A 22373-nucleotide genomic window follows, 5' to 3' on the forward strand; every position below is an offset into this window, starting at 1 on the left:
AAGTATTCTTCTGTTGTTTAGGTAGAGTGACCTATAGATGTCAGTTAGGTCAGGCTGGGTTAGTAGTGTTATGCAAGCCTTCTTAAAAAAAGCCTTCTTTAGGGGCGCCTGTGTGGCTCAGTCAGTTGAGCATCTGACTTCAGTTCAGGTCATGATCTCACAGTTCGTGGGTTTGAACCCCACATCAGGCTCTGTGCTGACAGCTGAGAGCCTGAAGCCTGCTTCAGATTCTGTGGCTCCCTCTCTCTCTGCCCCTCCCCTGCTCACACACTCTCTCTCTCAAAAATAAACATTTTTAAAAAATTTAAAAAAAAAGCCTTCTTGGGGTGCCTGAGTGGCTCAGTCAGTTGAGCATTGGATCTTGATTTTGACTCAAGGTCATGATCTCATGGTTAGTGAGACTGAGCGAGTCGGACTCCATGCTGACAGCATGGGACCTGCTTGGGCTTCATTCCCTCTCCCTCTCTCACTCTCTCTCTCTCTCAAAATAAATAAATAAACAATGAAAAAAAAGCCTTCTTGGTGATTTTCTAACTAGTTGTTCCATCCGTTATTGAGAATATGATATTGAAGTCTCCAGCTATTATTGTTGAATCGTTTTTTTTCCCTTCAATTTTGTCACAGTCTACTTGTATTTTGAGGTTCTGTTGTTAGGTGCATATATGTTTACAATTGCTATAGCTTCCTATGAGTTGATCTGTTTATCATCATAAAATGTCTGTCTTTGCCTCTAGTAAAATTTTGTGTCTTAAAGTTCATTTTGTCTGATAGTAAAGCCATTCCAGCTCTCTATGATTACTGGATGCATGATGTATCTTTCCCCATCCTTTTCCTTTCAACCCATATGTGTTTTTTTAAAGAGTATCTTTTAGCACGTAGTTGCATATTAAAAAAAAAAATCCATTGACAATCTCTGCCTTTTGCTTACAGTGTTTAATAAAGTTAATGTGAAGTGTTGGGGTCCTGGAGCTAATGGTCAAGAAAGAATTCTTGAGACATCTTTGGTGCAAAACAGGTGGTTTTATTAAAGCACAGGGACAGGAATTGTGGGCAGAAAGAGCTGCACTGGGGTTGTGAGGAGTGACTGATTATATACCTTCAGGTTGGAAGAGGGTTAGGAATAGTGTAAATCTCTGAGGAATTTGGAAGCCAAGTTTCCAGGACCTTGAGGGGCTAGCTGCTGTCATTTACTACTGTCTGGTTAAACCTTGGTCATGAGACCCCTCAGATGATATCAGTGGGCCATTTGCTTGGAGGATGACTGCTAACATATATCTTTGGGGGGTGGGGTAGAATAAAGGAAGTTTCCAAAGGGATTTTTACAGGTAAGGCTAATGTCAAGCTAAGGTTGCCTTTGCCTCTAGCAATAGAGGCAGTTGAGTTCCTGAAGAAAGGTCACCCTGCCTGTCTTAAGCACTTTGCCAAGGCAAAAGAAATTTAATTTTTTTCTGCATTTCTTTTGTCTTTGTTTTACAAATCAAAGTCACATTTGATGTAATTATTGACATGGTTGGGATTTACATCTGCCATTTTGCTATTTGTTTTCTTTTTCTTTTTTCTTTTTTTTAATGTTTATTTATATTGAGAGAGAGAGAGAGAGAGAGAGAGATACAGAGCACTTGCAGGTGTAGCCACACACTGAAGAAAAAGTTCTCAGACTCTTAGAGCAGATATGCAGGGCTGCCTCTGCCAGTGAAACAGCAGCAAACTGCACTTGGTCTTTATTTCATGTTCGCCAGATATAAACATCAAAGAATGTCAAAGCATGGGAGGAAAACACAAAGAGCCTCCACACATAGACCAAAGACACATCTGGTGTTTACGTGAAAGCATGCAGGGAAGATGTGCAGTTTCAAGGACTGCTAGGCAATTGCAGTGGGTCTGTTTCCTAACTGGCTCCTGGGAGATCGTGGGGCTCTGGATCTTGTAGTGCTATCGCATTCGACAGCCTTGAGACCAGAACATTGCTGACATTTCAGCAATTACCCCGTTTACTTTCCCGGGGCTTACGATACACTCTCTAAAAATAACTCCACAAGCAGGGGAGGGGCAGAGAGAGAGAGGGAGAGAGAGAATCCCAAGTAGACTCCATGCCAGCCAGCGCAGAGCCTGACAGTGGGGCTTGATCCCACAAACTGTGAGATCATGACCTGAGCCTAAACCAAGAATCAGACTTTCAACTGACTGAGCCACCTAGGCCCCCCTGGTATTTGTTTTCTATATGTCTCATATATTTTTTGTTCCCCCTTTACCGCTTTCTTTTGTATTAGATATTTATTAGCGTACTACTTTAATTCCTTTGTTGATCTTTGCTTAGTAGTTGCTCTAGGGATCGCAGTATGTGTGCTGATTTTTCACAATCTACTTCAGATTAATACTAATTCAATTACAGTAAAATTTTTCTCTACTATAGGGCCATTCCTTCTTCCCTCCTTTGTGTGATAATTGTCACATACGTATAAAATAAACCCAACAATACAGTATTTTAATTTTTCCCTCCCCCTTAGGATCCATTGATAGATATAGAATTCCCATATTAAAGGGCATACATATTGTTAAGGCTTTAAATCCACATTAGCAAACTGAGCATTGATCCTTTATATAATAACAACCACCACCACCACATGTTTCTGATAGCACTTTGTTGGCTCCAAAGTAGTTTTGTATCTATTATGTCTTTTGATATTTACAACAGTCTTTTGAGTGCAGGATCGTATCCCTTTTTGGCCAGGGAAACAGGCTCGGTGACTTACCAGACATGACACAATGAGGCTGTGGCAGAGCTGAGCTGGGAAAGCAGCTTTAGCTCCACTCTTCTGTCTGCCTGTGCTGCTGCCTCTCCCTCCTCCCCAGGTCTTCAGAGACCCAGTTTCTCTCTCCCCACCCCTAGGACCTGCCTGAGCAGCCTTACCTACAGCCCCCACTCAGCATCCTGGTGATCGAGCGCCGGGCCTTTGGCCGCACCGTGCTTGTGGGTTCCCATGTTGTCTCCCACATGCTGCGATTCATACTCCGGGCTCATGAGGATCCCCCCAAGGAGGAAGGAGAAGAGGAAAAGACAGCGGACCTAGTGCCTAAGGGACCAAAAGGTAAGGGGCCCTCCTTCCCCTTAAGGGCCACCAGACAGAAGCCCCTCAGTTCCCCGGTTGAGATGGCTCCGGGGGACCCTCCCATGGGGCATGGAGTCTGATTTCACCTGACCTCCTCCTGGTGTCATTTCCTCTCTCCCAGGACAGAGGTCTCTGGATCCCTTCTTGGCTGAAGTGGGGATGCCCAGACGGCTTCTCAAGGTGATGGGGTATGGAGATGGGTGGAGAAGGGACTGGGTGATGCTGGGTTAGGGGTGCTCAGTTCTCTCTTCCTCAGGCTCCTCTGAAGAAGCTCCCTTTGGGAAGCCTCCTGAACCAAGGCCCCGAGCTGGAGGAAGACATCCCAGATCCTGAAGAGCTTGACTGGTGGTCCAAGTACTATGCCTCGCTGCAGGAGCTCCATGGGCAGGTGGGTGCAGAGGCAGGTCCCAGACTGCAGCTGGAGGCCCAGGGGTATAAATGGCAAGAAGGATCTCATCAGATGTGGAGCTCCACAGCTTTTCAGAGCTCTTCATTGCATGTCTTTTCTCACCTTCATAACAGTTCTGGAAGCTGAGAATTACTGATAGCTGTGCTGTCAGAAATATCATGTGAACCACATATGTAGTTCTAACTTTTAAAGTGGACAAATTAAAAAAAAAAAGTAAAAGGAAAGAGGTGAAATGGACTTTAATAATATATTTTATTTAACCTAATATATCTAAAATATTCCAACAAGTAACCTTTATAAAATACAATGGAACATTTGACATTCTTATTTTATACTAAGTCTTTAAAATTTGGTATTTTACACTTACGGCACATCTCAATTTTCAATTTCAAGTGCTCACTAGACACACGGAGCTGGGGTTACTGTCTTGGGCAGTGCAGGACTAGCCAAACTGCTAGCCAAATGCAAGTGGTTCACATGGCTGAACTGGGACTAAGGTTTCCTAACTCCCTATCCTGGGAAAGGGGTAGATTAAGGAGGTGAAGGTAGGGAGGAATCTCTGACTTGCCCTTTGATTTCAGACCAACTTTGATGAGGATGAGATGGATGATCCTGGGGAGTCAGGTAGGAGATTTGGCTTTCTTGTTCCTACTCTGTGTGTCTCTCTCCCTCCCGTGACACCAGTATTTCAAATTGTGGCATTTCTGCTGTTCCCAGATGGGGTCAACCTCATTTCTGTGGATGGGGAGGTCCAAGACCAGGGTCAGGGTGAGGCTGAAGTTAAAGGCTCTGTGTCCCAGAAGAAAGCAATAGCCACCCTGAAGGTGAGTGGGGGTCAGAGAAAGGGGATTCTGCTAGGATTCCGGACATTGGTCTATCACTGAGGCCCTTGCCTTTCAGATCTACAACAGCACCCTGGAAGAAGAGTTTAACAACTTTGAAGACTGGCTGAATGTATTTCCCCTGTACCGAGGGCAAGGGGGCCAGGATGGAGATGCAGAGGAAGAAAGGTCTGGACACCTTGTGGGCAAGTTCAAGGTATGTTTGGGGAAGGAAGGGTGGCCAAGGAGTACAGGTGGGGAGGCAGGAGGAAGACTCTCTTCCCAGAGACTTTTCTGTCTTCCCCCAACCAGGGCTCGTTCCTTATTTACCCTGAATCAGAGGCAGTGTCGTTCTCTGAGCCCCAGATCTCCCGAGGGGTCCCGCAGAACCGGCCCATTAAGCTCCTGGTCAGAGTATATGTGGTAAAGGTGAGCATCCGTCGCCCCAGCATGCCTCCAATTCCAGTGAAGGTAATGTACATGAAAGCTACAGACTGAGGATTTGGAAGGAATCTCAGGGATTAGAGTCCACCTTCTTCATTTTTCAGGTGGGAAATCTTAGGCACAAGTTAAAAGATTCCCCAGGGTTACAAAGCTCACACATGGTAGAACCAGACTTTAGAGCTTAAGTCTTCGGACTCCTTATTCATAGTTCTAAACCCTTAGTTTATAGAACGTGGAATATAACTCCAGGGAGAGCAGAGCTCTTAACCTCAAGTTTCACAACGGCTTGTCATCAAATACCTTCACACAGGGGAGAGGGGTAAAAAAACAAAACAAAATAAAAAACAAACCTTCACACAGGTTCTTGCCTTGCTGTGGATTTCACACAGCACTCAGCAGGGTCCTGAAGTTTCCCAAAAGGCATCTCAGGGAATGAGAGGAATGAGTGGGTTTCTCTGCCTACTTCGATCTCAGCACCGAAATAGATTCTGTGTTTCTATCTGGTTTAAATATAAGGATTATGACTAAGACATAATTTAAATAAATGTTCTGTGGCACATCCTAGTGCATAATTCGATAGTAGGAGTCATCTTGATCTTCTGCTTCTCGCAGTATCACAGACTAGATGGTTGGAAATAACTTCCTGATGTAATTCATCTAGAAATGCTAGATAAACAATCTTAAATGAATGCTAAGCTCATAAGAAAGGGAATCCCCAGTGGATCTAAGATGAAGAGGCAGAAGGAATCCCACGTGGAAGCCCTGAAACACAGGTTGTCTTGAGAGGTTTGTCTATACCTGGACCCAGAGGCTTAGGTTCTAATAGCCTGTCTAAGATGGGAGCCACAGCCAAGACCCTCGCATGAAGCAGCATCCAGTGAGGGCTCTGCTCTTAGTGAAAGGTGGGCGAGAGGAATTCTACTCACTGGAAAAGGAGCTTGTTAAGTAAATGGTCTGTTTCAGCCTCTTCTCCAACTGGGGGAAGTAGAAAACAATGTCTTCCCTGAGAATTTATAATTAGAGTTTTGCTCTCACATTGATTTAAGACTTGAATTTATATTATCTGCTCACTCCAGAAAACTCAAAGCTGAGAAATTGGCTTAAAATGGTCCCAAGTTTCCCCTGGTTTCATAGATTTAGACAGCTAAGTTTGGGCTCACAATCCCAAATTTAAAAAGAAAAAAAAAAACCAAAAATAAAAAAACACTATGAGAAAAAAATGCTAGAAAAAAACAACACAAAGGAGAATGAAACTTTTAAGGGTTTTGGATGTTAGAATTTTCAAATATTAAAATGTAAAACAACCATCTAATATATTTCCCAAATGGAGAACAAGAGGCTTTCAAGAGTGACTGGAAGTTTTGAAAATAATAAAATTAGGGGCACCTGGGTGACTCAGTCGGTTGGGCGTCCGACTCTTGATTTTGGCTCAGGTCATGATCCTTCAGTTGTGAGATCGAGCACTTCATGTGCTCTGCACTGAGCATGGAGCCTGCTTGGGATTTATTCTCTTTCTCTCTGCCCCTCCCCCACTTGTGTGCGCACGTGTGCTCTCTCTCTCTCTCAAAATAAATAAACATTAAAAAAAAATAATAAAGTGGCTGCAGGTTGGTAGTTTGCCCAGGAAACTGTTAGAAGCAAAAACAAGCCATCTCTGGCAGAGAGCACATGCAATTTGGGCCCTCAGGATGAGTTAAACCAAACATGAGTCATGGTAAAAAGTGCCAATATACAAAGAAACAAGCCACAATGAATAAGAATAGCAAAAATAACAACAGATTCAGACTCCCGGGGTCAGTGATATTGGAATGACCAGATAGAAAATATAAATAACTATATAGAGAATGTTTAAAGAAATAAAGAATATATTAAAATACATAAGGAACAAGAGATTAAATTAAAAATAAACAGCCAATTGAAGGAGTAGATAGAACTTTTAGAAATTAGATTTTTTAATATTTATTTTTGAGAGAGAGCGAGCATGAGCAGGGGAGGGGCAGAGAGAGAGGGAGACACAGAATCCGAAGCAGGCTCCAGGCTCTGAACTGTCAGCATAGAGCCTGATGTGGGAGCTCGAACCCACAAACCATGAGATCATGACCTGAGCCCAAGTTGGTTGCTTAACCACCTGAGCCACCCAGGCGCCCCAAGAATTTTTAGAAATTAAAAGTATAATTTAAAAAATTTGGGGGGGGAGGGGCGCCAGGATGGTTCAGTCAGTTGGTCATCCAACTTCAGCTCAGGTCATGATCTATCTGTTCATGAGTTCAAGCCCCGCATCGGGCTCTGTGCTGACAGCTCAGAGTCTGGAGCCTGCTTCGGACACAGATTCTGTGTCTCCCTCTCTCTGCCCCTCCCCCACTTGTGCTCTGTCTCTCTCTCCCTCAAAACATAAACACTTAAAAATTTTTTCTTAATTAAAAAAAACCAGACACATTTTTCTTTTAATTTTTATCTATTTTTGAAAGAGAGAGAGAGAGAGAAAAAAAAGAATGAGTAGGGGAGGGGCAGAGAAAGAAGGAGTCAGAATCTGAAGCAGGCTCCAGGCTCTGAACTGTCAGCACAGAGCTGGATGCGGGGCTCGAACTCATGAACCGTGAGATCATGACCTGAGCTGAAGTCGGACGCCCAACCGACTGAGCCACCTAGGCGCCCCAAAAGTCTAATATTTAAAATTAAAAACTCAGTGGTGGAGCAAAAGATATGAACAGACACCTCACCAAAGAAAATACACAAGGTGAATAACCACATCCAAAGATGCTCAACACGCCTAGTTATCAGGGAAATGCAAATTACAACCACGATGAGCTACAGTTTTGCCTATGCTAGAATGGCTAAAATAAAAAAGATTGACAATACCAAGTGTTTATAAAGATGTGGAGCAACCGGAATGCTCATTCACTGTAGACAGGAGGGTAAAAAAACACTAAAAATATATTCGTGTATATAAATTATACTTCAATAATTTATGCATAGGTTATATATTTACTACATTATGTAGTTACCAAAACAGAAAAGTTTAATACATATAGTTAAAAAACATGCAAAATGGTGCTATATATTGCTTCAGGATGCATGCATATGTAGTAAAAGTATTTTTACTTTTTTTGTGTGAGTCTTAAACCTCAAGTAAAGGGTTCTGGCAACTTCAGTGATGAAAAGGAAATTAAATCAGGTAAGGGGATTCAGGGAGTTTCCATTTGTTGGTAGTGTTTTATTTATTAAGCTGGGCATACACATGTTCATTGTATTATTCTTTTTATATTAGTTAAAATATCTTTATCATTGTAAAAAATAAAAGTGAACATAGAAAGTTATGATTTGAACATCAAAATCCTATACATCTTTCCACATATTTTGTTTCATTTTATATTAAAAAAATTTTTTTAACATTTATTTTTGAGAGACAGAGTGAGACAGAGCATGAGTGGGACAAGGGCAGAGAGAGGGAGACACAGAATCTCAAACAAGCTCCAGGCTCCGAGCTGTCAGCACAGAGCCTGGTGCAGGTCCTGAACCCACAGACTGCAAGATCATGACCTGAGCCTAAGTCTGATGCTTAACCGACTGAGCCACCCAGGCTCCCCTCATTATATTTTTCATTATACCTATTTGCATGTCTTAAATATTTCATAATTAACTTAAAAGAAGAAAAAAGTCATCTTGTGCAACCTTTCAGTTGATTCCTCGTGGTGCGAGATACCTCCTCGGTAACTTCTTGCTTACACATAACCTGAGATTTGGTCCAGCAAGGGTAACCTTGGGTTATGACAGTGATACTTCTCTCAGCCCCACCCACATTGTCCCCCTAGGCTACCAACCTGGCTCCTGCGGACCCCAATGGCAAGGCAGACCCTTACGTGGTGGTGAGTGCTGGCCGGGAGCGGCAGGACACCAAGGAGCGCTACATCCCCAAGCAGCTGAACCCCATCTTTGGAGAGTGAGGCTGGGCCCTGGGCTTGGGAGTGGGAGCACCTTTACCATCTGACCCTGTGGCCCAAGGCATCCCATTCAGGCAGCTGGCATGGTGATGGTGAGGGAATGGACAAAGGCTGCTGAGCCCCCTGGAACCCCTGTCCCCCAACAAGACCATCTCCTAGGGGATGGAGGTGTCCTCAGCCATTCTCTCTCCTGGCCAGGGTGCTGGAGCTCAGCATCTCTCTTCCTGCCGAGCCAGAGCTGACTGTGGCCGTGTTTGATCACGACCTTGTGGGTTCTGATGACCTCATTGGGGAGACCCACATTGATCTGGAAAACCGATTCTATAGCCATCACAGGGCGAACTGTGGGCTGGCCTCCCAGTATGACACGTGAGTCCCACAGACCCTCAGGAGCCATTCTGAGTCTGACCAAAGACATTTAAGGTCACATTCTTGTTGATGTCCCCAGATCCTTTGATTTCATAGAAGGGACCTCCCTATGACCAGGACCTTATAGCATAGTGGTCAATACCTGGGCTTGGGATTTGGTATCCTATAATAAGTCATTTGATCTCTCTGAGCCTCAGTTTCCTCATCTGCAAAATGGAGATAATATCAGTTATCTCCTCCATTGGAGCATGGGCAATACATCTTTGATTTTCTTGGTTACCATAAGCAAGGTCTAATCTGTCTTGTACTGGAGTTATGAACCTGGATCCTATGTCTTCAAGGGTCCCCATCCCTGCCCCTGTGCCCACCTGTGTCCATATGCTGACTCCAACTGAAGCATTTTCCCTTTCTGCCCGCAGGGACGGGTACAATGCCTGGCGTGATGCGCTCCAGCCTTCCCAGATCCTGGCGGGGCTGTGCCAACGCTGTGGCCTCCCTGGCCCTGAATACCGAGCCGGGGCTGTCAAGGTGGGCAGCAAAGTCTTTCTGACATCGCCTGAGACCCTGCCCCCAGGTACCAGCCCCTCTCTGACGAACACTCCATAGGGAGCAAGATTGTTAAGGTACAGGGGCCCCCTGGTGCCCACTCTAGTGTGTCCCCCAAAAGAACTTGCCTCCTTCTGCAAGCAGAGGTGGTGAGTTTGGCTAAGGATGAGATTCTTGGATGGTGGGGAGAAAATGGTCTTTGTTGGTGAGCATGATCCCCAAAGAGTCAAAGTGGACCCCTCAGAGTCATAGCTAATCAAGTTTCCAGAACATAGGGTGGCCCACATAGGGGTCCCACATGACAAAATGTAGTTGCAGAATTGAGCTCACACCTCATAAGTGGCTGGTGGTCTTTCTCTAAACAGAGTCTGTGCAAAGTCATAGCCCCTCCAATCCCACTGTCCTTCCACTTCTGGATTTTTACAGGCAAAAGTTGTTAGAGAAGCATCTCCCCACTTTCTGTGCCTTGTGGACTTGACCTCCCGGACCATGGGCTTTGTCCAACAAAGCAGCTGCCTCAGCTTTGCACTTCTGTTGAGGGGTGGGAGTGGAAAGTGGGAGATTCGGGACCTGTGAGGGACCCAAGCTCATACACCTCTTCTCGCAGGTAGGGGGGGCCCCAAAGTGGCAAGCGAGGTCCCCGAGGAGGTACAGGCATTGCTGGTGCTGCAGCGCTGGCAAGAGATGCCGGAGCTTGGGATCCAGCTGGTGCCCGAGCACGTAGAAACTCGGCCCCTCTACCATCCCCGCAGCCCAGGGCTGCTGCAGGTGAGGGAGGGCTCAGCACCCAACCCCAGAACCCCCGGGGTTCCCAGAATCCCAGGACTCCCACCTGCTCCTGGACCCTGGGCCCTCAGGATGCACCTTCCCCAACACCTTTAACTGGGCACTGCACTCCCACTTCTGATTCTGGCTCCTGATCCTGGTTCCCAGCATCCCCACTCCAGTCTTAGACCCCCACCCTGGACTCCATACCTCCACCTTGACTTTGGTCCTGCAGGATCCCCACCCCTGGCCACCAAGGGGTCAGACCTGGCCCTCTCGATCTGACCTCAACCCCAGGTCCCTAGGCTCTGGACTTTGGGAACACCAGATCTTACTTTTGATCCCAACCTTCCACTCCCAGGGCCTTATCCTTAACCTAACCTTAGACCTGGAACCCCCACTTCAGACCCCACCTTCGACCTCATCCTCCAGGATCTACCTGACTGTGCCCTCTTGACTCCAGCTCCTCTCCACCTGGGGCAAGGCACAGCCTCTGGCCACAAGGCTATCACAGGAGGTGGGGACCTCAGCAAACCCCTTCAGCCTGGTCCTGTGTTCCCAGGGATCCCTTCACATGTGGATTGACATCTTCCCCCGCGATGTGCCTGCCCCACCCCCAGTTGACATCAAGCCTCGGCAGCCCATCAGGTGAGTTCTGGCCCTGCCTCCCCTGGGGCAGGCACATTTGGACTGCCAGTACCAGGGCTCTCTGAAAACCTGGGCCTCCAGTGAAGCAGCCAGAGGCTGCTGAGCCAGCCTTTTCAACTAGGTGAGCTATTAAGTTCCCTTTCTTTTCTTAAGCCATTGTGAGTTGGGTGTCTGCCCCCTTCCAACTGGAGCTGGTCTGAGTGGAGTTCTGCGTAGGCTCTATGTACTTCAGATATTGTCAGCAATCTACACTTTCCACCTCTGGGCTCTGCTTCCCTTGGCGTCACTCTCAGGGAGGCTTCTGCAGTCTGGGGGCAAGATGGCTGCTAATGGTACAAGGCTTATATCTCATCAACTAGACTACTTGAGCAGAAAAACAAACACCTGTTTGCCAGTAAAAGCAGAAGTCTCAGGGCTGACTCTCATTGGATCAGCATGCGTCAAATCCTGGTCTCTTAACCAACCCTTGTGGGTAGGGGGCTGTAATCCGCTCATTGGCTAACCCTGGGTGATGTCCTAGGTGATGTACCCACCTCTGGAGCCAGGTAGAGGTGAGTCTTCCCCACCAGAATCACAGATTGACAGCATAGGGGTGAGGGTAGTGGGTGCTCACCAACACAAAATCATGGTGCCGTCAGCAAATGAGAGGAAACTGATGCTGGGTAAGAGAAAACAACAGATACCCAGAAAAATCCATGGCTATCTGGGGTAGAATCAGGAAAGCTGCCGCCCCTCCTTCTGCCACTCAGGGGCTGCATGCTCTCATCCCCACTCTGTAGCTCTCCCTCTCACTTGTCACTGCAAACTGGCTTTCTCTCCCCTGTGCCCTAAAACTTCAGCTTGCACATCACCCTGGCTCGTGGTGGCTCCAACTCCAAATGTGGTGGCATCTGACGTTACTCAACCTTTCAGCATCCTGATTTCAAAATTTATGGGGGAAACTTGGCCCAGCTTTGGTCAATAGACCATTCCTGGTGCCATCTGCTGTGGTGGGGGTGGTCAGTGATAGCTGGGACTGCCCATGTAGGTACCACAGACATCCTGATCACCCAGCTGGGCACATGGAGGTGCTCAATGAATGTCACAGCCATGGCCTAGGTGCTTCCTGCAGCCCCTATCAAGACCCCAAGAGTCTGAAAACTCTCTTCTGATACTTCCCCCAGCTATGAGCTCAGAGTCATCATCTGGAACACGGAGGATGTGGTTCTGGATGATGTGAACCCACTCACTGGAGAGATGTCAAGTGACATCTACGTGAAAAGGTGAGCCTGTGGGCTAGGCTGGGCAAATGGCTGAGAACCAAGGTGAGACTGCAGTCAGGGGCATGGGCTTCAGGCTGAGCCACAGCCCTGTCTTCTGGGCCTTCTCTGGCACCTGAAGTTGGTGGAGGGCCCCCCCCACCTCTGGTGGTCAGGGGTTGGGGGGGGGTTGGCGAGCTGGGTTCTGGGTTTGGCCCCAGTGCTGGAGCCTACTCTTCTGCCTGTACCTCTCTCCTGGCTCCAGCTGGGTGAAGGGACTGGAGCATGACAAGCAGGAGACAGACGTTCACTTCAACTCTCTGACTGGGGAGGGGAATTTTAACTGGCGCTTTGTGTTCCGCTTCGACTACCTGCCCACGGAACGGGAGGTGAGCGTCAGGCGCCGGCCTGGACCCTTCGCCCTGGAGGAGGCCGAGTTCCGGCAGCCAGCCGTGCTGGTCCTGCAGGTCTGGGACTATGACCGCATCTCTGCCAACGACTTCCTTGGTAGGGCTTTGCCTCCCTCCTGCCTCAAACCCTGGCCCTACTTTCTGTCCTCATTGCCAGTGCCCCCTGGCCCTTGGTTCCCTATTGTAACCCAACCCTGAGTCCTGGGTTTCAGACCCTAGGTCACTAACCTTTCTGGCCTCATTACTGACCTCCGTTCCCACCCAAAGTCCCTGACTCAATCTTCTGACATGACCTGAACTCAGGTCACTTTGGACTCTGAAACCATGGCCCCACTTTGGCAGTCTGGTCCCATCCTTGGTCGTTTCACCAGGGTCTGACAACCTGCTGACATGTGGCTGTGCTTGTGTGGCCCCCAGCTGTGGCGCACCACGTCTTAGTTCCTGATGCCCTGAGGCACAGTCCTGCTGTGGCTCCCCACCACCCCAGGCCCAGACAGACCTTGATCTCCTACCTAACCCAGAGATCTCTGCACTCGCAGGATCCTTGGAGCTGCAGCTGCCAGACATGGTGCGGGGGGCCCGGGGCCCCGAGCTCTGCTCTGTGCGCCTGGCCCGCGATGGGGCAGGGCCGAGGTGCAACCTGTTTCGCTGCCGCCGCCTGCGGGGCTGGTGGCCAGTAGTGAAGCTGCGGGAGCCAGAGGATGAGGATAGGGAGCAGCGGGAGGTGCGAGCTGCCAAGAGGCAGAAGAAGAGGAGGAAGGGCCGGCCAGAAGACCTAGCGTTCACAGACCCTGGAGGCAGCGTCTACATCCTCACGGTGGGTGTGGCCGGGGCAGGGCCCCGGGTGGGTGGGGGTATGAGGTGGGGTCTGAGACCACCTAAGAGCTCAGCCTCTGTTCCCTCCTTTCTCTAGGGGAAGGTGGAGGCAGAGTTTGAGCTGCTGACCGTGGAGGAGGCAGAGAAGCGGCCAGTGGGGAAGGGGCGGAAGGAGCCTGAGCCCTTGGAGAAGCCCAAGTGAGGGGCGACACAGGAGGCTGGGCCAGAGCCCGAGGTAGGTGGGGGCGGCCCAGGAGCTTCCTCGTCATTTTGACACCACCTCTGTCCCCACAGCCGCCCTAAAACCTCCTTCAACTGGTTTGTGAACCCGCTGAAGACCTTTGTCTTCTTCATCTGGCGCCGGTACTGGCGCATCCTGGTGCTGCTGCTGCTGCTGGCATTGGTCACCATCTTCCTTCTCCTGGTCTTCTACACCATGCCCGGCCAGATCAGCCAGGTCATCTTCCGCCCCCTCCACCAGCCCCCTGACCCTAATTGACCCTGCACACTCTTCCCCTACCAACCGTATAACCTCTGGGGGTCCTTCTCACCAACACGACTGTTTGAGTTCACTGCTTTCTTCGAATGAACTTGACTGTGCCTCCACTCTGACACCTGAACATAGGCTGTGCATGATGATACAAGGGGCAGAAAACAGAGCTGCCCTTGGGTAACAGGTGCTGGGGATGGGTGGCTGCCACTAGGAAGAATGGGACCTGGCAGGAAGCTCAGGGCTCAGGCCGAGGACCCTGGCCGCCAAGCTGTCATGCCGAGTAGCCCACCTGTTGCTCCTGCTCCTGATAATGGCAGGGTCACTTAGTGACAGCTAAGCACTTTACATACTTCATTAGCTTGTTTATTCTTCAGCCCTGAGAGTAGGCATATCAGCCAGAACATTTTTGGTTGCAAGTAACAGAAATCCCAACCCTACTGGATTAAACAAAAAGGGCTTGGCGGGGGGCGGTGTGTGTGTGTGTGTGTGTGTGTGTGTGTGTGTGTGTGTCTTGCATAGCTGCAATTCCCAGTGTTTAGCTGGCAGCTTGTCACAGGGCTCAAATGATGTCACTAGGACCGGTTTTCTGCCTCTGGACTCAGCTCTGCTGTCCTCTGGGGCCAGCTCATTTGCACATAGAGTTCCCCCTGGGAGCTGCAGGATGGCAGCACCAGCCTTGTATCTCCCCATGTTCACACCTAGAAGAAAGCTTTCCTAGTCCTGGGAGGTCAAACCTTCTCCCAAACACATATGCTGAGAAAGTAGGGAGGTTCCTAGAGGAAATTCAGGATACTATTAACAAGCAGGAATGGTTTCTGGCTGACCTAAAAAAAAAAAAAAACAAGGCTCACTACAGCCGGCAGTATCATCTGCAACTTATAAATGAGACATGTCCAAGGTCACACAGCTCGTGGGTGATCACATCAGAGCTGGATCTCAGGTCTGCCTCTAGAGATTTTGCTATCATCACCCTAGTTGGCTTCCTGTCCTTTCTACTCGAACCCCTACTACTGTCTTACCCGCACACTCCCTGAGAAACAATCGGATGAACTGACCAGCTGTCAAATGTCCCTGCTTCCCTGGGCTGCAGCATGGTGTGGTGTTGGGCCTGGTCCTCCACACTTACTAAGGGCTATACTGGGAAGCCCTGATGAGGTCCAGAGCTGGGGGTCTGAAGCCAGCCTTGCTCCAGAATGGCCACTGCTACCTTCCCTCCATTTTTCAGTTCTGCCTCCTCCTAGAAGACTGTACGGGACGTGCCTGGACCCCTCTTAGTGCTCGGAGTCAGCAGGGGCTTGGCATAGAGCATGGTCAGTGAGGATGAGGGATCAGGTGATTGAACCCAGGGTGGCAGGGAGAAGCCCTAGCTTTAGCCATCACTGAAGAGGTGGCAAGCCCCAGCCTGCACCCACGGCCCTAGCACCACGGGGGTCAGACACTCATGAGCCTGTGGGCCATGGTGGCCCCAGGAAGCTCATACTGGAAAGGTCCATCTCAACCCTGGAGCTGAACCCAAAAGGCCCAAAGACCACAGCAGAGGAGGGACTGAGGATGGGGCATTGGGGTGGATATCAGTTTTGTGTGAATAAAGCCCAATTAGTCAGGGGATGTCCACATGGGGCTCCCAGAGGGCATCTGGCCCGATCCGTCAGTTCTGATTGCCTTCAGTTCATGGCTGTGCAAAGGGTTTGTTTCCAGGCCCTGGCCACACAAGAAGCACATGAAGACCAGCAAGTACTATCACAATCAATAGATTTATCAACCTGTGCTGAGACCGACGCTCTGAGGGGGTCGGAGGGGTGGGGAGAAGGCTGGGAAATGACCACAAGGCCAAAGAGAAAGGGAACAACGGAGGGGAAGGAGACAGCTACGTTGTTTTCCCGAGATCAATTTTCTTCTGGATGGCTCGAGCCGAGTGGTAGATGAGTGAATCGATGAGTCCAGCCACTGGGGACAGAGACAAGGGCTGACACGGGCCTAGTTGGGCCCTTGGCTGAACCCCAGAGCCGTGTCACCTGACTGGCTAGGCCAGCAAGTCCCCTTCACCATGGAGGTGCTCCTCCTCCCCCCAACCCAAAATTCGCAGGGAGCCCAGGCTTTACATTCCCTGCCATGCCCCAACCCCAAACACGCCCTCGAGCTTCTAACCTGTGAACATGCCCCCAATGATAGCGCACACACCAGTCAGGAAGTGGGTGAAGGACCTGGTAGAGGGACAGGGCAGGGGATCAGCAGGTACCCCTGCTCCCTGCAGGCCCAGGCCCCTCCCTTTCCCCACCCTCACCTGTGCTTCTCCGTCAGCTTCACCATCATGGGCGAGAGCTCATAGAGCACAAAGACTCCGGGAAGTCCCTGGTCACCCATCAGCCCATTGGCAACCTTCTCGTGTCTGGTCACAGAGAACTGATTTGTCCTCAGCACCTGGGACAGGAAGGGAGTCTGGGCCAGGGCCGACTCTATAACCTGGCTCCCAATCCCCCTCAGCCCTACCCCTGCTCCCACCCCTTGTCCGTAGTGCCTTGACTGTGCAGAGGAGAAAACAAGGCCCCAGCTCACTTATGAACACTGCAAGGCCCGGGGACCACCTAGGCACCCTCCCTTGGCCTCACCACCCCAGTTGCCCCTCAGTCACTGGCTCTTTACAGTTCACCAATCCCAACTACATCTGGTGGATTCTCTCAGTGGGGGTTTAGGGATGGGAAGGAACTCTCCAAGGCTGCATCACGAGCTCCTGGCAAGGCCGGGCCGGACTTCCTATCTGCCGAGCTGTTGCTCCACTGGTGACAGCAGAAAGGGGAGGAGGGGACCCAGGAAGGGTTAGCCCCCAACCCAGGGGAGACCCCGGGGACAGTGAGCACCCATGGAATGGATGGAGGCAGTTTGAACAAGTAGAAAGTGCAAGCGCTTTGAAGTCCGACAGTGTGGGCCCTGCACTCTTGCTGTGAGAGTAAATCACCTACCCTCTCTGAGCCTCTGCTTCTCACCAAGAGGGACCCTGATACCTGAGCTCCTGCCGACTTACCTCCCCGTCTACCTTCATGTACACTGTAGGTACCACCTTCACAAAGTACTGGAACATCATGGAGGCTGCAGGGAGAAGAGAGCACTGGGCATGGGTGCTGGGTAGGGCTCTCCTAACTGGGGGCTACCTCCCAGGCTGGTACCTTGGGGTGCGGTGACGTTGGTGCGGTCTAGGGGGTTCACAATGCCTGGGTAGTCTTCCCCAAATGACAGGTGCCGGATGTAGTGGGTCATGTTGATCTGCAAGCAATACCAGCACCTGAGCCTCGAGCGCTCAAGGCCCCAACAGGCCTCACCCCATCAAAGGTTCCGTGGTACAATGGCAGACAGGGATGCTTTGGCTTGGGGAATGGATGTGTGGTGAGGCAGGAGGGAGGGCAGGGTCCTGCCTGGGAGAATCTGATCAAGACAGGCAGAACCCCCATGCCCCACCAGGGAACAGAGTCTATGGCCTCTGGACCTCCACAGTCTGAGGTTCTGGCTGCATCCAAACATACGGCAAATAAAGACCGGGCATGGACCCGTTGTGGCAGGTGCCAGATTTGCCTGCAAGTCTTGAGCCAGGGAAGCCTAGGCTGGAGGGGCCCCAGATTTCCCAGCTCCGACTCCTGTCCTGATTCGGTCTTTATCAACCTCAGCTATTAGAGGGATCTTTAAAAACGTGCAAACTTGATTACATCATGACACTGGTTAAAGGGCCAACAGCCTCCAGGAGGCTCTCAGGAGGAAGACCAGACTGCAGCTCTGCCTGAGTCCTATGTGGTCTGGTCCCCGCCAACCTCTCCAGCCACACCAGCCCCTACAGTTGCTGAGAAGTGCCCCGCTCCCTCCTGACTTTGCTGGAGGCTCCCTCTGCCCAGGATGCTCCTGTCCAACCCCATCCCCTATCTCCAGCCTGCGCAGATCTCAGTTCTTGACCCTCAGACTGATTCCCTGGCCGAATATGGTGTATTTTTATCTGCTCCCCCATCCCAGGACATCCCTGTGGAGAAATGAAGGCAGCATCCATCTCCCACCCTCATCCGCCCTGCATGGTCTCTGGTACTTACATTGTCCAGGCCAAAGCTCTGCAAGTCATGGACTAGGAGAGAAGGGAGAAGGTGTCACCAGGTGGAGTAGGACTGGCCTCCTGGCTCCCTCAGCATCCTTGCTCAGGCCTCCTCACCCCTCCTTCTGGAGTGCGACTGCCCAGCTCCTCTTTGACCCTTCATTCCCCTCAGCCTGGCTCTGCTGGAGCCTGTGTGCAAGTACACACCCTCCTGGGCCTTAAGAACAGACCCCATATCTTCCCTGACATATACAGGGAGCCCTTTACAGGCATCACACCAGGTTTTCATTCCCACCAAGTCCCTGCTTGCACCTCAGGAAACAAACCCCACTGACTCTATCTCCCACTAAATAGAGCTGATGGACAACTGCTGAACCCCAAGGTGAGGCGAGACCAGAGAATGCCATCCAAGCACTTTCCCTGCCCCCCTGCCCCTACCCCCCTACAGCCCCCAAAGGAAATGCCATGGGTAGTCCATACCATCTATTCCAGAACAAGTACTTCCTGCCCTCTGGCCCTGATCCCTCCTGCTTCAAGAAACCCTACCTGAAAAATAAGACCCCTATTCCAGGCCCATCCAAACCTCCCCCCTTCCTGGGAGGGTAGGCTGCCCCAGAAGTGGGGGCTTGGCCTTCCTGGGGGGGCAGGGCCACTTACTCTCCACAGCATGTACTGCAGCATGGGGGAGGGAAGGAGAGAGAAGGGAGGAAGAGAAAAAAGATTGAGAGCTTCACAATGAGAACCATGGAGCAAAATAACGTGGTAGAAAGGAAGACTGGAATATTCCTGCCTTGGCAGTAGGGTCTGGACCTAGCTAACAAGTCTCCTCCTGCACTAGTCTCCAGGGTAACTCCTCCCCAGCCAGGGAAAAATACGAGGGGTCTTGGGGCAGAAGTATGGTGGCCTAGGAAGAACAAAAGACCTAGAGCCCAATAAGCCACTTTCCTAGCTGTGTGACCTTGGGCAAGTCACTTGCCCTCGCTGGACCTCAGTGATCTTTACAAAGGGCTGTCCTGAGGACCAGGTAGGATCTAAGATGGAAAAGCACTAAGTGAACTTTATAATCTTCCCCCCTCCCCCACCCAAAGCAACAAGGGTGTCAGAAACTAGCTTCCTGACCTTCAATTCGGTCAGATCTCTGGCCTCAGGCAATTGTAGCTTTGTGTTTTAAATATCCTCCCAGGATATGGAATACCCTTTGCCCTGGGTTCCCTGACTCTAAGGCAGCCTAGGTGGAGAAGAGAGGCTGCTGCCTGCCAGACCGCCTCCTACTGAATGCCTCCAGACCCTGTGCCAACAGCTCGACACTGGTGGTCTTCCCACCATCCCAGTGAGACCACCTTTCCCCCAACCCCCTCCAGAATAGAGAGGGGGCTCCAGACCCACCTCCTGCCCCTCCCCAACACTCAGCCCCCCCCCGCCCCCCCACCCCCCTTCAAGACCAGCAGGGCTATCTCCAGCAGGCCCTTTACTCCTGCTTCCCGTAGTGACGAGGCATCTCAGGACCGCCAACTCATCTCTCATCCCCTGGACTCCTGTCACACCGTGGCTCTGTACATCCCCCAATATGACCCCGACTCCCATCCCTCCCAGGGGGCTCCATCACTCATCAGCGAAACCCCTACATCTTCAACCTCTACACATTCCACTCACCTTCTTGCTCCAACCGCAGCCTGGCTCTCCCTCGAAGGCGCCCTGTAGCCCTCTTAGTGGCGACAGTTTCTTCCCCACATTTATCCTCCTTTGTGGCATGAAGTGAGGCCCTCCTTGCTCCTTAATGCCACTTCCAGATCACTGACCCTCGAGCTGCCCTAAAATTCCTAGCTTTGCAGCTCGTGGCAAACTATCCCAACTATCCCTACTTATTTTAATCACTATCAGATCCACCCAGAACAGCAGGTCAGCCCTTCCATGCCTCTTCTCAGTGGTTCTAGCCTCTGGCCACAACTCACTCCTCACAACCCTGTCACACTGCCCGATGGTGTCCCCATCACCCGGCTGCCATCCTACCTGTCCAGACGTAGTCTGCCTTTCCTCCTGTTGCCGAATTTGGGCTTTATTCTACACTTCTGAGGTACTAGATTCTGTCTTTTTCCTTCTCAAGGACTTCACTCTGACAACTGTCCCTCCCACCCATGGAGCATGACTTCTGCTAACTATTCAGCAGACTGTTTCCCACAGCATGTTAACCTACGTCACATGTCGCACCTCTGGCAAAACCACGCTGTTGAGCCCACATTTCCCTCCAGCATCAGCACACTCTCCTCCCTTTACAGCAAACTCTCCAAAAGAGCTGTCCTTACTCACCGGCTCAACTCCTCTCCCATTCTCTCCAGAGCCCACGCAATGGGTGCTCCCTATCACTCCACAAAAACTACTGTCAAGGTCACAATGACTACCACCATGTCATACACCCAATGGGCAACTTGTACTTGATGTCCGGAAGCATCTGATACGGTTTTGGAAACACCTCCATCCCCAGGCTTTCAGGATACCACCTCCTGGAGGGCATTCTCCTCTCACAAGTGTTTCTTTTTTTTTTTTAATATTTTTTTAACGTTTATTTATTTTTGAGACAGAGAGAGACAGAGCATGAACAGGGGAGGAGCAGAGAGAGAGGGAGACACAGAATCTGAAGCAGGCTCCAGGCTCTGAGTTGTCAGCACAGAGCCCGACACGGGGCTCGAACTCACGGACCGTGAGGTCATGACCTGAGCCGAAGTCGGACGATTAACCGACCAAGCCACCCAGGCGTCTCACAAGTGTTTCTTACTGGTCTTCTTGCCGTGTCTTCCCCTGCTCCCACCCCCCACCCCCCCACCCCGTATACCCCACCTCTCCACATTCCCCCCCTTCTCCCCCTGCCCACACTCTGATAGTGGAGGTGCCATGCTCAGTCCTCTGACTCCTCTCCACCTACCCTCACCTCCAAGGGGCCCTCACCCACTTCCATGGTTTTACATGCCTGAGGACTCCCATATCTGTATCTCTGTGCCAGACCTCTCCCCTGACCTCCACATTGAACAGCCAACTGACTGACTTGCATCTGGGTGGTCTAAAAGGATGCCCAAATCCCACTGCTCTGAACACGTACAAAGCTGAATTTCACTTTACTCGTCCAGCCATCTAAACTTGTTCCTCTGAATCTTCCCCTCCCCCTAAATGGCAGCTTCATCCTCACTACTCAGGCACAAAACTTCAGACTCATCCTTGACTGCTCCCCTTCCCTCACCCTTCACACCCATCAGCCACTCCTCTTGGCATTACCCTCAAACGTAAGTAATTACTGCTTGGCCCTCCACTACCAGCCTGGCCTGGCCCCCATCATCCTGTGCTGGGATGGACCATCGCAATGGCCTCCCATTGGCCTCTCTGGTTCTGTCCTGCCCCTCTTCCCCATATTATCCACACAGCAGAGTGCCGCCTACTTCTGAAAGTCAAGTCACATCATGAAGCATCTCCTCAGATCCCTCGGATGGCCTTGTATCTCATGGAGAGTAAGAGCCCTTGTCCCTGTGGTGTCCTTCCACGCCCTGCCCGCCATGGCCCTGTTACCTGGTTCACCTTATCACTAACCACACCAGCCTGCTCCAGCCCCCAGCTTTCTTACTGCACCTTGAACTTGCCAAGCACACTCTCTCCTCAGAGATTTGCATTTGCTCTTCTCTCTGCTTCAAATCCTTCGCCCAGACATCCTTATGGCCAGCTCCTTCACTTTCTTCAGGTCTTTACTCAAATGCCACCCCGTTAGAGTCTCTCTGCCCCCAATACACAGCAGCGCACATGCACCATCTCACCAGAGCCCCTCGCCTGTCATCTTTGTCCTGCCTTTCTTTGCTTCATGGTACTTAATAGCATCTGATAGTCCATATATTTTACAACTTGTTCATGGTGTTTCTTTACTATATAATGTTCTGAGGACAGGGACTTTGTTTTGTTCGTTGCTGTATTGTTAGCACCCCCACTACAATGGGGCACACGGTAGGTGACTACTAAGTATCTAGTGAATGTACGGGTGAATAAATGAATGAAAATAAATCCCATTTATTCATCCCTGTGAACAACCCTGTGAGGGTGGTATCAGTATCTTCAGCCCCATTTTACAGGAGGAAAAACTGAGTAGGGCTCAGTATTTCCCAAATCTGATATAACTCAGGAGTGGCAGAACCAGTGTTCCAACCCAGGTCTGCTGATCCCAAAGCCTCACACATGGGTCATCCGATATTGGGGTCTACATTTTGAACAAGTGCCTACCACAAGCTGGGCTCTGTGCTGCAATCTTTTTTTTTTTTTT

The 22373-nt window shown here is 50.4% G+C and overlaps 2 protein-coding genes across 2 annotated transcripts in view; one reads left to right on the top strand and one right to left on the bottom strand.

Annotated features, from left to right (window-relative positions):
• LOC125936672 (fer-1-like protein 4) overlaps positions 1-14060 on the top strand; it is a 33720-nt gene extending 19660 nt beyond the window's left edge. Inside the window, exons 29-45 of the mRNA XM_049650909.1 lie at positions 2891-3089; positions 3232-3290; positions 3367-3498; positions 4101-4143; positions 4237-4343; positions 4420-4557; positions 4653-4769; positions 8597-8724; positions 8924-9094; positions 9514-9668; positions 10248-10408; positions 10968-11053; positions 12217-12315; positions 12557-12798; positions 13241-13518; positions 13615-13715; positions 13812-14060. Of these exons, the coding sequence (XP_049506866.1) occupies positions 2891-3089; positions 3232-3290; positions 3367-3498; positions 4101-4143; positions 4237-4343; positions 4420-4557; positions 4653-4769; positions 8597-8724; positions 8924-9094; positions 9514-9668; positions 10248-10408; positions 10968-11053; positions 12217-12315; positions 12557-12798; positions 13241-13518; positions 13615-13715; positions 13812-14016 (2421 nt within the window). The 3' untranslated portion in view covers positions 14017-14060. The remainder of the gene's footprint in view (positions 1-2890; positions 3090-3231; positions 3291-3366; positions 3499-4100; positions 4144-4236; positions 4344-4419; positions 4558-4652; positions 4770-8596; positions 8725-8923; positions 9095-9513; positions 9669-10247; positions 10409-10967; positions 11054-12216; positions 12316-12556; positions 12799-13240; positions 13519-13614; positions 13716-13811) is intronic.
• A 1685-nt stretch (positions 14061-15745) lies between these two features.
• ERGIC3 (ERGIC and golgi 3) overlaps positions 15746-22373 on the bottom strand; it is a 14291-nt gene continuing 7663 nt past the window's right edge. The window contains exons 8-13 of the mRNA XM_049650904.1: positions 18081-18112; positions 17175-17271; positions 17033-17097; positions 16295-16431; positions 16159-16214; positions 15746-15957 (exon numbers count right to left, since the gene is read on the bottom strand). Of these exons, the coding sequence (XP_049506861.1) occupies positions 15878-15957; positions 16159-16214; positions 16295-16431; positions 17033-17097; positions 17175-17271; positions 18081-18112 (467 nt within the window). The 3' untranslated portion in view covers positions 15746-15877. The remainder of the gene's footprint in view (positions 15958-16158; positions 16215-16294; positions 16432-17032; positions 17098-17174; positions 17272-18080; positions 18113-22373) is intronic.

Source organism: Panthera uncia, assembly GCF_023721935.1.
Source record: "Panthera uncia isolate 11264 chromosome A3 unlocalized genomic scaffold, Puncia_PCG_1.0 HiC_scaffold_11, whole genome shotgun sequence".
Taxonomy (NCBI): Eukaryota; Metazoa; Chordata; class Mammalia; order Carnivora; family Felidae; genus Panthera; species Panthera uncia.